The sequence below is a fragment of the Coenobita brevimanus genome, chromosome 22 (assembly GCF_032717465.1).
Source record: "Coenobita brevimanus isolate Jiangsu-jjx chromosome 22, ASM3271746v2, whole genome shotgun sequence".
NCBI classification, from domain to species: domain Eukaryota; kingdom Metazoa; phylum Arthropoda; class Malacostraca; order Decapoda; family Coenobitidae; genus Coenobita; species Coenobita brevimanus.
Window position 1 is genome coordinate 43,518,546 of NC_136975.1, and position 19,440 is coordinate 43,537,985.

The following is a 19,440-nucleotide window of genomic DNA, read 5'->3' on the forward strand; positions in this document are numbered from 1 at the left end:
AAATTAGACAATTGAAAAACTGAATATCATAATAAAACTACTTATATTAAGTAAATAATTATGAAAAAAATAGCATAATCTCTGATGTTGATGTGTAGTGGTTGTACACTGGACCTCAACTTGAAATGGCTGCTGTATCGTCACTTCTCTCTCCACTTACACCTCACTCCATCTAAAAATAAAAGGCGAAACCAGCAGTTGTAGCCATCCATACGTTTACATAACCGAGTGTGTAAAAAAAAAAAAAAAAAAAAAAAAAACGAAAGCAGCAGTGGTGGTCATTCATACGTTCTAATAACTGAGAGTGTGAGGCAAGTGTTACGTTAGATCAGCTGTTCGTACCGATCTTCACAACACACGCTTGGTGCTGCTAGCTCATACCAGAGAGACCACGCTTTCCCATGTACTTTCATTCTCAAGAGCTTCCTTTCATTCTTGTATTCCAATTCTCCCAGACCTAAATTTTCACGACTGTATGGGAGTTTATGCTGTCAAAGATGAATCTTAGTCTAGCTTTCGCTAGGATCTTCTTTTAGGAAAATTCAACTCTCCTTATGCTCGTATATTTCATATTTAATCTCAGCTTAACTTTATGCCACGAACACTGGACTCATTCATGCCATACTCGCGACCAACTGCTGCATAGCTCATTCCACTTCTAAGTTTTTGTAATATTTCGTTCTTTACTTCCAGGGTAAGTACTTTCCATGCTCTCTTAGCTGCCTTATTTCCAGTTGGAGTGTTACAAGGGCGCTTCAGAGCCATGATGATCACGAAAGCACGATAGATGTGGCCGAATACGATGTGAGAACAACAGACCAACGTGGACTGATGCTGTTGTTTGTCGGGTCGGCGGGAACATGCCGCGAGCAGCCAGAGACACCTGGCGGGATGGCGCGCAAACTTGCTAGGAGGTGCCAATACAATTCTTTATTTTTAAATTTTTTTAATAATAATAATTTAAATAACTCCCAGCGGAAAAAAAAAAACGTCGATAATCAAATCCGTCGATAAAAAAAGCGTCGATAATGAGGGAGTACTGTACAGGTAAGCCCTTAATTCACTCGAACTTTTTTCACGCAATTTCAGTTATCCACAAATTTTTCGTTCAATAATTCTATCTATCTATCTATTGCAAGACGCCTCAATCCCGTTTGGGGTGGCCACAAACAAATCACCTCCAAGTCGCCCTGTCCCTCGCCATTTCACTGCCCTGCTCCCAACTCACACCTCCCTCTCTCATATACCTCTCCACCCCATCCCTCCATCTCAATAAATTATTATGTTTAATAATTAAAACAAAATTATAGTATTCAAATAAATAATTTTTATATACAAGAGAAATAAATAAAATATAAGAATGCCTACCTGCTGCCTGTGTGCATACATATATGTATGTGTGTGTGTGTGTGTGTGTGCGGAAGGTCGGTCCACACAGTCAGTTTGAATCCGACGATCGAACCATGCATGACTCGCGAATCGTTATTTGTGGCTTATTTTTCTGCCTTCCAGTGATTGCTTGCCTTGTCTGCCAACCTGGGGCCTAAGCATAGTGCTAGTGATGCATGTGGTAATACACCAAAACGGACTCGTAAAGTGATGTTGCTGACAAAGTTAAAGTGTTGGACAAACTTAAGGGAGGAATGTCGGCGACAATTCCCCGTCAGGACGATTCCCCGTCATTTATTTACATACCAGTTTATTTAGCAAGTACAATACACTAGTTTTTTACTTATATGAGATATAAAATCTACCTGAAAATTAGTTATTAAAGTATTAATTAATCAATAATAAGTATAATTATAGAATGACAGAATCATCCATGTTTTGATGGTGAATTGACTTCATGGTGAATTGTCTGTGAACTGTGTGTTTGGGGTGAGTCAACTGTTCTTACAATAAAGAAGACAGAACGTAGCATACGGGAGTCAGTGAGGGCTAGTGTACCAGACTGTGCTAAAGTGTCTTCACCTACACCTGTGAACTGGCTTGGAACCGTATGTTTGGGGTGAGTGAGTCAACTGTTTGGACAATAAAGAAGGCAGAATGTAGCATGTGGGAGGCAGTGAGGGTTTGTGCACCAGACTGCTGAAGTGTCTCCACCTACGCTTGTGCTTGTCAGGTTTCAGTGTTAAATGTCTTACATTTTTGTTGTTTTTCATACTTTATGCTAGTTTATAAGGTGTATGTAATGCATAAACAGTATTATTCAGATGTAATATACTTAGTAGACATGCGTAATTATGTGCACACGGGCAGAATGTATACGCAAATTTACCACATATGCGAAGGGTCTGGGAACGTAACCCTCACGTGAATTAAGGGCTTACCTGTATATATATACGGTATATACAGTCAGACCCCACTATAACGGACCAATTGGGGCGCGACCCATTCCGAAAAATGTGAATTTCTGATAAAAGCGACATCCAGAATTCCCTCTGCTAATCTGGACTTTTTCCGATATATCAGACATTAGTCTGGATCACATGAACGGTTTTTAAACTGTTTTTACTACCATTGCAGTACTGTACTGTGTTATAACTTCACTACATTAATAAAATAGTGTATTATATATAATAATACTGTACTGTACACTGATAAACATGTCTTTTATTTACCTTATTGAGGTGAACATAGCTGAAGTGGTCAGGCAGTGTGGACTGCTTCTGGCTCTATCAGACTTTTTCCAATAAATAGGAATTTATTCCAGTAGCTCCTTGAGTCCGATAAAAGTGTATTCTGGTCTATTGAAGTCTGTTATATCGAGATTTTACTGTAACAAAGTCAAATGGCCACCCCTTATGAGATTATGGCATCTGGTAATAAATAGATAGATAGATAGATAATTGCATTGGTTTCACTGACTTACTGAATACCGGCACATTAATTTGCTTCTTGATAGCAACACAGGTGGTTAGGGTTGTTCTTGGGCACATGCAGTAATTTGTCTTTCTTGGTCTTGTGCAACAAGGTGCTCAATTTGGCATATTTTCTATGTTCCCCCTCTCTCTGTATATCATTTATCTATCCGTTAACTGTCCTCTTTTTTATGTTAAGCTGCTGGGGTATCTGTCTTGCTGGAATATTTGCTAAATAAAGAGCAGTCATGTGCATGCACTGACAGGCTGTTGTATCGTGTTGATGATCCATCATGCTTACAGCTCACACAGGTTTTCCTGCATAAATATCATTCCGCATGGAGAATTAAATGTGGATGATAATATATTTTTTATGTTTATTTTTCTGATGTGATGGCATTCGTGATTACGACATTACCATATCTGTGAGTTATATTTTATGGGACATTTTTCCTTCAGCATTGTTGGTTTAGGATGTAAAATAAGTATTACAAGAGTTTCTCCGCATTTTAACCCTGAAACCTTTGAGCGACAGGGTTTGTGTTTCACATTCTTTCCTACAGCTAAGCTTCGACTTTAGTATAGTGTGGTCTCCTCTCATGTAATGTGAAAATACACAGTAAAAACACTTATATATTGCTTTTTTGAGTTGTGTACCTAATACTGCTCTTCCCGGTGTGCAGTATAGAAAATATAACTAGGCCATGGCAGTTGCCAGACACCACTTTCTGAGCAAAAGGTACTGGGCATTGGGTCATCACTTCGTTAGGTGTTTGTACATACCACATAATCAGTTGAAAAATTACTGTAATTCATATTCTTTCAGGTAAATGATGACTTGCTGGAGATACCCGAATTCCCTGGCTCAAGCAAGGGGTGCCTGTGGGAGAACTCACCTGTCGACCGTCATGTTTTTGTCTTATATGATGAAAGACATCTCTTCACATATATATATCACCAAGAACATATAAAAGGTTGGAAAATTCATTCAGTGTTTGTTTTTTCAAGTGTTTGGTTTCTCCATTTGTTTTTTCAAGCATTTGATTTCTCAGTATCCATCATCCATACCTCATGCTGGGTATGATGAAATTCATTACCTCTTCAGAATTATAAGGCACTATAAACATTTTCTTTTTTCCAAAAAAATCTGGAATAATGGTAGTAGAGATCAGAAGTCACTTGTGGAATAGCCTCATCATATGAGTTTTCTGGTGGCTGCAGTGATGGAGGATACTTCCTGGAGCAGGTGAAAAATGAAAGATGAAAACTTTTGCTCATGGGTAGACAAGGTACACATGGCAACAAAACTGTTTCCCTTGACATCAGTCATTGCTAGATGGCAACTTAATCACTTTATAGGTGGGTGTAGGGGAAGGTGGGTGAGCATGTATCTGGTCTTTTCCTCAGCAGATGGCATTGGCACTTGGTCTCATGCAACAAGTTTCATCTCCAGTGATTGGATGAGGGTTGTTTATCAAGCTCAGTAAGTGGGAGTGGTGCACATTGCCATCATCTTATGACTGAAAATAGTGATGATGATGGTAGATGATGATGATAGATCATCATGTTAGGTGATGGATGATGTATGGTGGATGATGATAGATGATATGTGTGAGGGATGATGATGAATGATGAAGGTGGATGTTATATGATGATGAATTATTGATGATGGATGACAGAAGAAGGATATTAGATGATAATAATGGAATGGTAGTTGTTTGATTATTATGTTGGAAGATGATGATGAGTGATAGATGGTGGATTATTATGGTGAATGATAATGATGGATAATGGAACAGATGATAGAGAATATACGATGGATGGCAGTGGTAGATGATGGCTGATAATGATGGTGATGGATGAGGATGATTTATGATGATGATGGGTTGTTGATGATTGATGATGATGGATGAGAGATGAAGGATATTGGATGATAGATGATGGATTATTGTGATGGATGATGATGGTTGATGATGGACAGTGGAAGATGAAGGATGATAATAGATGATAGATTGTAGATGATGAGGCACGATGATCCATCCATCCAGTCCTATGTTGCCCCATGAGGAATGTAAGAGCCTAGGGCTAGGCAAGTTGGTCCTGACATTTAAGATGAGAGTGACCAGCCCCACTCATCTCTGAGTGACATTATGTGAGTAATAAACCCCAGCCACCCTTTGGATACAAACCTGCACCAGCTCAGTCTCATTGGAGCACCGCAATTACTCACTAAACCACCAGGCGCCATAATTTGGTTATATGGTTACTACCCAGCATAGTACTCGTAAGTGGTTTCCTGGTGTACAGGAAACCAGTTGGCTTGTTACTCAGTGTAGATTCACCCATAGGCAGAAGGAAGAGGAAAGAATGAAGGAAAGGAAGATAGAAGAGGGAATGTAAAGTCACCCATAAGCAGAAGGAAGAGGAAAGCTTGAAGGAAAGATAAACAGAAGAGGAAGGAAGGAAGAGAGGAAAGGGCAGACAACCAAAGCAGCACTACATCTAGTGAGTGGATGGTGACTGCCCCCAGATTATGGATAATAAATGGTAGATCATGATGGTGGATGATAGTGATAGATGATGGATCATGGTGGACGATACTTGATGATGATGCTTGAGCATGGGTGGATGATGGATGATAATGAATGATAAGTGATGGATGAGGATGAATGATATGATGGATTATAATAAATGATGGATGGATGAGGATGAATGATAGGTGGTTGATGATGATGAATGATGAATATGATGGATGACAGATGATGGCCAGTAGATGGTGGATGATTAATGATGATGATAGATGATGGAGGGTTGACAAGAATTATGGATGATTGATGATGATGATGATGGATGGTAATGTTAGATGATAATGATGATCCATGATGATGATAATAATTGTAGATGCTGTTGCTGCTGATAATGATGGTAGATAATAGATGATGATGATGATGGATGATAATGATAAGTGATGATGACAATGATGATTCATGATGATTATGATAATGACAGATGGTGCTACTGATGATGGATAATAATGTTGATGATAGATGATGATGATGAAGGATGATAGGTGATGATGATGGATCATAATAATAGATGATGGATGAAAGATGGTGGGTGAGGAAGATGAATAATGGATGATAGATGATGGATAATGATGTTAAACAATGAATGATAGGTGATGGATGATAAATGGTGATGATGATGCTGGATGGTGGTGATGAAGATGAAGGATGAAGGTGATGGATAATAATGATAGATGATGGATGATTGATAGTGATGATGATGATGGATGATTGATAATGATGATGATGATGGATGATTGATAGTGATGATGATGATGGATGATTGATAATGATGATGATGATGGATGATTGATCATGATGATTATGATGGAAGATTGATCATGATGATGATGATGGTGCATGATGACAATGGATGATGGATAATGGATTATGATGATGGATGATGATATATGGTGTTGTTGATGATGATGATGGATGATAGATGAAGGGTGATGGATGATTACTGATTGATAATGGTAATGGATGATGATGGTGGATTATGGGTGATGATGATGATGGATGATAGATGAAGGATGGTGACTGACTACTGATGGATATTTGTGATGGATGAGAATAGCAGACTATGGATGATGATGATGCTGATGGTGGTAGTGGTGATGCTGCAGCTGCTGCTGCTGATGATGATGATTGTTGTTGCTATTGTTTCTGTTGTTGTTGGTGCCGCTGCTGCTGCAGCTCCTGCTGTTACTGTTGTTTTTTATATTATTATTATTATTATCATTATCATTATTATTATTATTAATATATACTCTGCTGGGTAGTAACCATATTACTGAAGTATGGCGCCTGGTGGTTTAGTTGGTAATTAAGGTTCTCTAATTAGATTTAGCCTGTACAGGTTTGTATCAAAGGAGTAGTTGGGGTTTATTGCTCATGTAATTCCACTCAGAGATATGTAAGGCTAGTCGGTTTCATCTTAACCCTATCAGGTTTCTGGGCCGTGCACATTATGTCTGTGCTAGAGTCAGCCACTCTCAAGCTGACCCACATCTTTGTGGCACAATATATTTCTTTGATCCCTCTGTGTAAATACACTTTCATGATAGAATGTTAGTTTTGGTGTCATCTTAAAGCCAGTAGTTGTTCTTTATCATAGTATGTTCAAAAAAGGAGAGCAAAGAAAATAAAATGTCAAAATGACAAATTGAAGTTACGTGAAAACCATAAATTTTATACTTTGTCATAAAAGAATATTTGGCAAAAAAAAAAAATAATAATAATAAAGATATGTAAATCTGGTTTAAACCATGCAAAACTACAATAAATTACCTTAACATTGATACTGTATATAGATTATTGTAATTTTTGCATTTTATTGCATGGTAAAACGAAAGGAAAGAGATGCACAATTTTATTTTAGTCTTGGTAGCATATTCGCTTCACAGTCTTTTTCTTTGATTGGTGAGTGTAAATACAGTTTTTATGATAGGATGCTGGTTGTGGTGTTGTTTTGAAGCTGAACAGTTGTACTTTATCATAGTATGTTCAAAAAAGGAAAACAAAGAGAATGAAAAGTCAAAGTGACAAGTTGAAGTTAGGAAAAAAAAAATTTTATACTTTGCTGCGGAAATTTTTTTTGCCAAGAATAAAGTAATAAAGAAACAGAGCCATGAGTCAGACCAGGTGTGCAGTGCCCACCACACATAGAGCAACCAAGAAACAAAGCCTATATTGATTTATTTTATATGGCATTCTTGCTACCACCATTCAGTTTTACCCAACTTTTAGAAGGATCACTATGAGTGAATAGATAAGTGGAAGGTTATGTCTAACCCCTTGAGTTCAAAAAGTCTCTGTAACTTGGTAGTAGCAAGAATATAAATTTTAAAAGTTGTCATCAGATTAAGGGGGTTTAATAATCCTAAAATTCCATTAATTTCTCGGGAAAGTAGATATTTAAGGCCATTATGAGTAATATGGTAATAGAGATGTTTATTACTATAATTTAACTTGTAGGTCATCATGTGGAGCTGATAGGCACTACTAAAATTCCTCCCAGTCAAGTTCCTCTTCTGCTTTACAATGGTGAGGTAAGGAATCTAGTTCTTATAATTCTTATAACTTTTAGTGCTATGTTAATCATCATCATCATCAAACTCGTATTTCTCACTGTTAAAGGTTTTAGTTAGGATCCTAAAACAGAAACAAGAAAACCCACAAGTAGAAAAACTATCAGCAGAGTATATGATGCATTTGACCTTGCATCTACCATATTTACTTATCACTCTAGGTGGTGGGTGGTGGTAACCATCATCCACTCACTTGATGTAGTGCTACCTATTTCTTCCTTGCCCTTTCTTATTCTGTCATTCTTTCTCTCTGTCTGCCCGGCTCTCTTTTGCCCATTCTCTTTCTGTCATTCATTCTGTCTGTCTTGCTCTCTTCCTACTTCTCCCTTTCCTTTGTGTCACTTCTTATTACTCTTCTTACAACTTCTGGTGACCCTGCACTGAGTGACAAGTCTAATGGTTTCCTGTAACTTGGAAACCATTGACAACGCTGAGTGATAACCATGTATCCAAGTTATGGGGTGAAGTGGATCCTGCTATAGTGTCCCTGTTAATTGGATGGAGAGATGCAAATGTGTTATCCATCCAGGAACGAAACCTCCACACAGTGCCCTATGCCTCACTGTAGTGAAACGGTGCCATCAGCAAGGGAACATTGGTTCACTGCTTAGGACAACCCTGCAGGGGTGGTTGCTTGCCTATGGTTGATGAGTGCTCAGCCAGACAGACTGGGATTGATCAACAGTGACAACAACAAGTCATAACTCTACCTTTCACTCTTCTCAGTAGGAGAGGGATACATTAAAATAATATAACTGGGCAGCAGTGATGTAACTGGTGGCTTTACTGCCCATTTGTATCAACACATCTCGACTCCTTTCCATTCCCTCCAAATGGGGACTGGATGACAGACAGCAGGAGAAGGGCAGTTTCAGCCTGCAAACCACTGGGTTCACATTCATGTGAATGTGGGACAACAACTACTACTGCTACTAGCAGTCATGTCACTGTCCTGCAGGCTTGCATCCCTGAACTGGGCTGATTGGAACCAGGTTGATCTATCTTGCCTTGAGTGGATGTAAAAAGCTTGATGGAACCTGAACTCACCTAAATGGACATGAATTGATGCATTTGAACAGAGATTGGTCTGAATGGGTTTGGTTTAATGTTGGTAAGAATGGTTGGGTGCAGGTGTTTGTCCAGTGTAACTATAGGTAGAAAAAAAAAAATGCAGATGGATTTGCTTGCAGAGTGATGAAAGAATTTTGAAGGCTTAAATGATGTGTGAATGACTTTGTGGCCCATTTCTCTGGACATGTTGTTTGATAGTTGTCCTAGTTTTGTTCTTTATCTTTTGTTTCTGAGTCTTACCCCACCTCCATCCTTTAGTTGAGAATTAGGGTTGGAATGTTGTCATTGTTGATGATGCTGATGATGACGATGTTGATGATGATGATGATGATGATTGATCTGATGACCTTATTGGTAAGAAAAAAACTGAAGTGCCCTTAGTGAATCATGAATTAATATGGCTGGACAGGAATTGATATGCAAGGCCTGATTGTAACTATTCTATTATGTTGATGAACAGGTTACTATCCATTCATATTCGCCCCTGTGGATAATAGTTGTATAATAATGTGTCTTGGTATCACAGTGATATGATTTGTGCAGATGGAACAGTACACATCTATTTTACACTAGTACACTATTGTACTATGCTTGAGTAGGCTTTCAGTTTTTGCAGCTGATGTATCCAGGAATTAACCAAACAAATAAAAAGCACAAATTGCACCATTGAAACCCATGGTATAGGGCTAACTAGTATGGTGAAATCCCAAAATTTTCCCAAAGTCCCCCCTTTGGTCCTCTTGAAAAATTTTTCTAAGTGTTTTCTACTTAGAAAGACATCACTTTTTCAGCACACAACATGGCATGCAAATATTTGTTATTTGGAAAACAGGCACTTAATTTCAGATGAAGGATATGTATTGATTATAATGTGATAGAAATTCAGTTATATAATTAATGTTTTGCACTGCTGTCAGCTGATGAAGTAAAATCAGCAGACATAACTATGCACTGAGCTGGGTCCAGCATCTACAGTAGGTGAAAAATTATTTCTATAGCATAAGTAATGAAAAACAGTTGAAAGAAGAAAAAGTACATAGTGGGTGGTAACAATGAGGTGAGAGATTTGAAAGGCAGGCAGTGAGTGATGGGTGTATGGGGAGGGGGTGTCAGCAGATCAAGTGTAAACAGACCATTTCCCATTCCATAATTTTAGCTGTGTTGATTTATGTTCATTTATTATAATGAAAAACTTAGATGAAAGAATAAGTCCACAGTGAGTGGTGGTGATTAGGTGAAAGAGATGAGAGACAGATGATGAGCAATGTGTGTGTGTGTGTGTGTGTGTGTGTGTGTGTGCACCCTCCCACGGGAGCCACCTCGACTTGATGAGGGGCTTGCATACCTTGTAAATCTGGTGGGCTGTACCAGCTGGGGAAGATCCCCCCAGTCTCAGCAGGAGAACAGGGTTACCCATGCGGGAGAGGCCATCAGTGAGGGGTCAAACTAGGTGTTCCCATGCCCACTGCCATATGGATTACCCTTGGTTAGGTTAATGCTACCAGAGTAAACCCTGAACAAAAAATCCGTGAGTGGAGTCCCATGGGAGATGGGGCTCGACAGACAGAGCTCCCAGCAGACTTCTGCAACCCTGACCAGCAGATGGTCATCGTGAATATTCTTGCAACCATCACAGGCTGAGAAAAGCCAGGTCATGTGGTGGTAAGGACTGCACACTTTCAACATCACACTAAATCTAGTCATTGCACAAGCCCACTGCTATACAGTATTTGCTTCCCATTTCATCCTTTCACCAAAGGAAAAGACCTGTGGTGATGGAATAGGAAAATGGTGACAGGTCATGGCTGTAGCTGGAAGTTGCTAGCTGAAGTCCTGCACTGGACCAGTGGTCATTGGCATGATGGCATAGGAACAGATCATGCCTTTGGCAGCATGCAGTGTGACTAAGCAGCTGGAAATGGACACCCAACTGTTTACCCCAGACGGGTAGAGATTTTAGAAACGTTGACCTAAACATTTGCTGCACCGCATCACCTGGGCAGATAACTATGTCTGCCAAATCATCCCACATTGCAGTCAAAAAACAAAAAAGAATCTCTCTGACACTTGTTACCAGGAATATATGAACCTTGCTTGATACTGACACAAACACACATGACCACACCATAGAACTGCCCTTGTTGTCCATGACCTGAAAAGATATAAAACTGACATTGCTGATATGTCTGTGACTTGGGTCTCAGGAGAGGGCAACTTAATAGACTCGGGAAAAAGATATACCAATTTCTGTAGGGGATATGCAGACTCTGTAAGGAGAAACCATGGTATTGTCTTTTGCAGTCAGCAGCAACCTACTACAGAAAATCCAAGAATCACCTTTGGGTATATCAGAGAGACTGAAGTCCTGGTGCTTACTGCTTTCTAAAAGCCAATATTCAGCACCCATCAGTGACCATGCCCCAACATTTGACCCTGAAGACATCATCAAAGATTCCCTTTATGACACTGGATGCTACTGTTCACTCAGTATCACATAATGACAAACTCATACTGCTTGGAGATTTTAATGCCAGGGTAGGAAAAGATTATTGCCTCTGGCAAGGCAGTGTAGGCTATCATGGTCTTGGTAACATGAACAATAATGGCCATAGACTTCTTTCCCTATATTTGGAACACAGTTTGGTCTTCACCAACACCATTTTCCTACTTAAGAATAAACACAAGACAGTGTGGATGCATCCATGATCTAGACATGGGCACTTAATTGACTGTGTCATTGTAAGACAACAAGATTGAAGAGAAGTTCTTGTAACCTGAGCTGTGAGAGGTGCTAAGTGCTCAACAGACCATAACGTTATACTCACCAAACTGCAGTTATTCATACGCCTACTGATGCGCCATACACCATCCTCCAAGAAACTGAATTGTAGTATTTTAAAGAATGCAAATATTTGTAACATCTTCAGCAGCACTATTACAGACAAGCTCTCTCAGTGCCCACACATGGTCCAAACAACAGTGCAACAAACCTAGATGCACATTGGCTGAACATTAAGACACTGCTTGAGAGCATTGCAGAAAAAACTTTAGGTTTCTCTACTTGTCGTCATAAAGACTGGTTTGCTGAACATGCTGAGGACATACATGACTTTGCAATGAAGAATGAGCACATAACAGCTGGTTGGCTCATCCTAGCTACCTAATCCTAAAAACTGAATTCCAGAAACTCAGAAGTGAAACCCAGAGGAAGCTGTGTGACATGGAGAACAAATGGTGGACTGAGCAAACAAAAGAATTGGAAAGACTGGTTGATATTAATGACCAACATGGGTTCTACAAATCCATAAAAGCCATCTATGGGCCAGAAAACACAACATAGCTCCTATTCAGTTAGCTGAAGATCTCCTGAGAGACAAGCAGGCAATCTTAGAAAGATGAGCACAACACATCCAATAGCTTACTGAATCAAAGAAACCAGATGGAGCACAATATCACTGATAACATCCCAAGTGTTTTATTTTTTTTATTTTTTTTTTTTATTTTTTTTTTTTTATAAAGGCTAAGGCATTGCCTCTGAGCGAGGACTTAGTTTTTTTTTTTAAGCATGTAGCACTTTATGACCAGATGCCCTTCCTAATGTCTACCAGTGACCCTTGGGTGGACTTGAACCTCCGACCCGTCGGTCAGAGTGATCTAAGCCACTGAGCCATGGCTGCTACCTGAGTATACCGTCTGAACTAATAAAAGAGTGTGGCCATTTACTCCACCAGCACACTTGTGATTTCATACTGACTCTTTGGAACCAAGAATGAGTTCCATCTGAGTGGCTTACTTCTGATACTGTAGCCCTCTGCAAGAAGAAAAGGGACCTCTCAGATTGTGACAACAGCAGAGGTACAGGTATCTCCCTCCCTGTGAATGCTAGCAAAGTACTAGCCAAGATAATGTTATCCAGACTGACAAAACATCTGACTGAATCAACACTTCCTGAAACATAGTGTGGATTTTGGAAGGAGTGAAGCAGATTATACTGTGTTGTTGAGTGAAGACGAAGGGGAGCTGCAAGGCTTGGTGGATGAGTTTGGGAGAGTGTGTAAGAAATGGAATCTAAAGGTGAATGTAGGGAAGAGTAAAGTGATGGTCTTTGAGAGAGGTGAAGTCAATGAATGTACAGCGAGGTTGGATGGTGAGGAACTGGAAAATGTGAGTACGTTTAAGTACTTGGGTAATGTGATGAGTAAGGATGGAGGTTTGGAGGGTGAAGCACTTGAAACGGTACAGCAGGGAAGAAAGGTTGCTGGTTCTTTGAGAGCAGTGATAAGAAACAGGGAAGTGTGCATGGAAGTGAAAAAGTTACTACATGACAGTATTGTGATACCAACTCTAACATATGGAAGTGAAGCTTGGACGTTGTTGGAAGGACACAAGTCAAGAGTGAGAGCAGTGGAATTGAGTTATTTAAGAGGAGCCTGTGGAGTCACATGGAGAAACGGGCTGACGAATGAGGATATAAAGGAGTGTTGTGGTGTGGATGTGGATGTAATAGGAAGCGTTATGAGGAACACACTGAGGTGGTTTGGCCATGTGGAGAGGATGGAGGGTGAAAGACTGACGAAGAGAGTGTATGTGAGTGAGGTGGAGGGGGGAAGAGGGAGGGGAAGGCCGAGGATGAGATGGAGGGATGGGGTGGAGAGGTATATGAGAGAGGGGGGTGTGAGTTGGGAGCAGGGCAGTGAAATGGCAGGGGACAAGGCGACGTGGAGGCAATTTGTTTGTGGCCACCCCAAATGGGATTCAGGCGTCTGGCAATAGATAGATAAATAGATAGACATTTCTAATTACTCCCTCCCCTTCCACAAACTCTTTTTCATTAGTGAAAACTGATTGGAAACATTTGTTCATTATTTCAGCTTGCACTGCTGTGTCTTTTATGGGCCTCTCCTTCTACTTTCAGTTTGGTGATTCCTTCCTTTTGTTTCAGTTTGCCATTAACAAATCTATAAAACAGTTTGGGTTCATCCTTGCATTTGTCTGTTATACCTTTTTCAAAATTCCTTTCTTCTTCTTTACATATTCTTGTGTATTCATTTCTAGTTCTTTTATATTCTTCCTTTGTTCTGTTGTTACCTTTCTTTCTCCAGTTGTTCCACGCCTTATCTCTCTCCTTTTTTGCTATCATACACCTTCTATTAAACCACTCCTTTTTCCTGTTTTCTTTCCCCCTTACTCTTGGTACAAATTTTTCTACTCCCAAATTATAGAGGTCTAAAAAGATATCCCACTTCCTCTGTATCTCTCTTGTTTCTCTGAATTTTCTCCAATCTGCATTTTCGAAAAATTTTCTCAATCCTGTAAAATTTGCTTTTCCAAGATTGTATCTTCCCTGCCTATAAAGCTCGTCTCTTGGCTCGACATTCCCTGTTATCATCTGGAATTCAATGACCACATGATCACTTTTTCCTATAGGACAGAAATATTTCAATGATTCTGTTACATCTGGTTCTTTGGTAAGCAGTAAGTCTAATCTTGCTGGTGTGTCCTCACCTCAGAACTGTGTCTCTTCTTTGACCAATTTCGTCATCACATCATTCATTGTTATATTTAATGATACAGTGCTCCACGAACCTTCGCTGCCTCCTGAGTCCCATTCCTCCCAGTTCACCTCTTTACAGTTAAAGTCACCCACCAAAGTTATATTGTTGCTTTTCTCAATTATTTTTTGTAAATAACTAGTCATATCTGACAACATCTGGTATTCATCATCATTCCATGCTCTTGTCTTTGGGGGAACATACACTACCACCATATCTCTCATGCCATTCTTTCCAGTTTCTAATTTCATGTTTATCACTTCGGCCCTGCCTTCTTTCATTTCCACGGTATCTACATTTATGTTATTCTTCACTGCTGTCATCACTCCTCCTCCCGTTTTTTCTTTTCTGTCTCTTCTGCACAGTTTGTATTTACCATCTCCCATATGAACATCAATATCTTCTCTTAACTTGGTTTCTACAAAGCACATGGCATCAGGTTCATGTTCTCTTAAGAAATTGTTCATTTCAAGCCTTGCTGATATTAAACCATCAACATTAGTTTATACTATACCACTTTCAAGTTATTTTTTATGTGTTTTATACCTTCTTCTCTCCTTCTCTCAATCAGTACCACTTCCTCAATTTCTGATCTACAACTCTCCAATAACGTTTCTTTTTCATTTTTATAGCCTCCCCCATTAGTTTCCTTCACTTCTAGTTCCTCACATACCACTTCCTTACTTTCATATCCATCACTTCCCAAAAAAAGTTTTATATTCTTCTGTGTGTGTGTGTGTGTGTGTGTGTGTGTGTGTGTGTGTGTGTGTGCGCGCGTGCGTGCGCACGCGTGTGTGTGTGTGTGGGTGTGTGTGTGTGTGTGTGTGTGTGGTAGGGTGTTGTTGTTTATGGTGAGGTGTGGAATGTGACTCTGTTCTGCTGTCCATTTTGTGAAAAGGGTCGGTGTAGATTTGGCTGGGGCTATAATGAGCCTGTGGTGAACCTTTCATGTAGTATGTTGAGGTAAGGTTGGAGGATGTGTGCAGCTGTGTTTGCATTTTGGTGTGTACATGTAAGTGTTATGTTTTCTGCCTAGGAAGCAATGTGTATTTGTGGTGTGTGGGGTGTGAGTATGTCATGCATATATAGGTTAAAGAGTGTAGGGGACAAAACAGGTCCATGAGGGACATAGTTTGTCAAGTTTCTGATATTCAGTGACTGATCGGCAAGTGTTGCATGTGCAAATCTGCTGGCTAAATAGTTTGCCAGCCATCTTTTTCTGTTACCATGCATGTTTGTGTTTAGTATTTTGTGTGTGAGGTTGTGGCAGGGGATGGCATCAAAAGCTTTCCCAATGTCTGATGTGAATAGGAGTGTTCTGTGTGGTGGCCTAACTGGATTGATGCCATCAAAAACCCTTTGTGTAAGGTAAGAAGAGTTTTTTTTTCGGAGTGAAATGGCCTAAAATCACGTTTTAATGGGGCAAGGGAAATGTGAAGTGTTACTAATTGTAATACCAATTGTTCAGTAACTTTGGAGGGGGGTGCAGAGGAGTGTGATGGGGTGGTGTGAGGAAGGTAATGTGGGGTCTTTCTTGGGTTTGAGGATAATGATGATAGTACCATGTTTCCAGATGTTGGGTATTATGTTGTGTGAGTAGCTGTAGTTTGATATGTTGGCGAGTGCTTGTATGCCTTATGGTCCAAGATGTTTAAGGTGTATGTTGCTTATGTTGTCAAGGCCAGAGGTAGATGAGTGCTTAAGATTGCTAATGATGTGCTTCGTGTGGCTGTAAGTGACGAGTGCGAAGGCTGGGTCTGTGGGGAACTGTCTCTTGCGTCAGATGACACGTCAGTCATCGCGATGGTTGATGAGTCTGCCTGATCAAATGGACCACAGTGTCTCTACTGCCACAGTACTACTACAGTACCCTCGCATCCAGCACGGTAATATTGTCATGCATGGGTCACGTGTTGGACCAAAAACGTGTTGGACTAACAATAGAGCTTATGGGGAAAAATGAATTTTGTCAGCAACCCTCGGAAAAGTCACCCTAAATACCTACCATATACCTATACATATACTGGTACTATTGTAATTATGATAAATGGTACTGTGCTATGAATGATAACTAACCTTTTAGGATAGTGTTGGTGGGCTTGCTGGGAATGGAAGGTGGTATCCAAGGCTGTAGTTAGTCCTACTGGGTCCCCGGAGGATGGCTGCTGGCGTCACTAGCGGGTAATGGCTGTTGCTCCTCCTCAACCTTCCTCATCAATCCTTCGAAATCAAACCTCCCTCATAAATCCTTCGAAATCACACTCAGAATAATCCTCGGGAAAGTGCATGCTTCTCACACTGTTGCCAGAGCCCCGTCTCGTGACTGTGGAAAGTGATCGCTGTCGCTGACTCGGTAGAGAATAAGGAGAAGCAACTTTGTTTATAAACTGGTACGCACGCCGATGAGAAGGGTTTCAAAACGATTGATATTAATTCTAAAATATTAATATGCATTCAGTGTCAGGCTAAATGTTCAATGCTGTAGTACGATACATTCTCTGTCGAGTCGCCTGGGTTTTGGTCACACTGTTTTGCCTGTCGTATCTCGGTAGGAATCCATCCAGATGAATTCCAAATGCCCGTGGTATCGTCGGCAATTTTACCACGTTACCGTTCCGATTTACCATCGTATCCTCGGCAAACCTGGCATGAAGTGCCGTGTGATAGCCTTCGGCTGCCAGGATCTTGTCTTAGTTTTTTATTATGATCACGTTGGCTTCATTCATGTCGTAGGCCTTGGCAATGTCAACTTTCCTCTCCCCTTTCTTCTTCCTCTCGATGCTTTCTAGCTTGGTGGCCTGAGGGAGGTGCCGACGCTTCTTGGGGTTCTCAGAAGGCTTCCTAGGCATTGTGAGCAGGGTAAAATGCAGTAACAAGGGCAGAAAATGCAGCAAGAAAAAAGCATCTTCCAATGCAATTATGCGACTGAGTGGCTCTGTGGCGGGAGAAATGTAAACAAAACATCACGTGACACCAGAAGCGTTTTTAATTGGGCGGCATCACGATCACGTCACGATAGCGGGCGGGGAAGGCTACTTGATCAGAAGTTTTTCATTGGCTATCATCATGGGAATGTCCAGTATGGCCGTGTTGGACCGGGGGTGATCGTGCTAGAGTGAACTCTGCGGATTTGGCCCACTTCTCAGAGCTCTGTGCGTGTTATGCTAACACACTCGTGTTGCAGTAATTAAATCGTATTAAATAATACTAATTAATTGCTCACCGTGCTGGACGCGAATCGTGCTGGACTAACGCGTGCTGGACGCGAGGGTACTGTACACTACACTAGTGTGTCATTATTGGGAAGATACAGCAGTTTTGGTCTGACTTGGATGCATTATAATTTGCTTCCCACCCCATCAGGCAACACTCCAGACAGCCTCAGGCAAAACAGCTACACTCATCCTAGCTTCGCATGAGATGGAGGCCAACATACATGACTACTCTCATGACCAACTCAGGATTGCCCTCAAAAAGAATATTGCTCTTCACAGGTAAGAATGTTGGTAATGATAATGACCATGTTCAGACATTAGAAAGTTAATAATACTGTATGATAACAATATTTCCATATGAAGTAGTAGATCATGTGGATGCATGGGTAAAGTGGTAACCCATTAATTACTATCCTCATCGATCAGTGATCATTGTCCTATAACATTAATTGTAATTTTAAGCAAGTAGGAAACACTATGTGGATGGTTTCAGCAGTCAGGGGGCTCTCTCCCAAGCACCACTACACAGTTAGTATGCTTTTTCTGGACAGGAGACATCCTTGGTTCCACTATTTTCGAACACACTTGAGGATTTTGTGCATGTGGGGCATGCACATCTGAAGGGTCTAAGGTATACTTATGTACTTTGAGTGACCAAGACAGAGATCTATAGCTATCACTGTTTTTGCACACCATTTTACTTAGCCAAACTATTCCTCTTGCCTCTCATACTTCATTCATAAGTTGCTTTCTCTTCATTGTACTATTATTCTCACATTACTAACACACTACAGTATACCGTAGTATTTGAAGATAGGTAGAAGTTGCCGTCACACAAAAATATAGTAATCCCTGCCCGGATCACATAAAGCGCAGAATAACATAAACTCATGCACTGAAGCTCGATGTGCTTTTCAACATACAGATACACCATACATCTATCATTTCATCTATCATACTTTGGTGAAAGTATAACATTTATATGGTTGTGTGACAGACTTGATGATATGCAGTCTTCCATAATCCTTTACTTTTCCTAGCAATAAGAGAATGAAATTTTCTCTCATTACAAGGTTCAAGGATGCCAGTGCCATCTGCCAAGTACTGAACAACAAGCAGGATTGGGAAGAACTTGGAAAAGCCTGCCTTTCATGCCTCAACCTTGAACTTGGTAAGCTGTTTCTGTAATATAGCACTTAGTAATTCTGGTTCATCTGATGCTCCAGACATAAATATATTAAGTATTTACATGGCTGTGCAGACACTGTTGCAGTATCCCCAGCTGCAAACTGGATGTTAGTTAAATGTTGAAAAGCTCTACTAGCATCCACCTATTATAATAATTTCATTTTGAAAATTTTCCTCACTTCTTGTTGCTTGGGTCACCTGTGATAGCATAGAAGTAATGGTGTTGAAGTATGGTACAATATTATCATTTAGTAATTATAAGCAATTTTATTATCAGGAATACCCCAAAGCTTGTTGCTTGCATAAACCACGTTTTTATTGTAAAGAGTAAGGATTAGGCTGGGAGTTTTGTGTTTCTTGTGATAATACTTTTCTGTAAGTGCATCTGCACAGATATT

The 19,440-nt window shown here is 40.2% G+C and overlaps 1 protein-coding gene across 1 annotated transcript in view; it reads left to right on the top strand.

The window, feature by feature from the left end:
* Positions 1–19,440, top strand: part of Oseg6 (intraflagellar transport protein Oseg6) — a 198,657-nt gene that overhangs the window by 97,222 nt on the left and 81,995 nt on the right. Inside the window, exons 13-16 of the mRNA XM_080266921.1 lie at positions 3,688–3,835; positions 7,904–7,977; positions 18,003–18,133; positions 18,928–19,025. Coding sequence (XP_080123047.1) covers positions 3,688–3,835; positions 7,904–7,977; positions 18,003–18,133; positions 18,928–19,025 — 451 coding nt within the window. The remainder of the gene's footprint in view (positions 1–3,687; positions 3,836–7,903; positions 7,978–18,002; positions 18,134–18,927; positions 19,026–19,440) is intronic.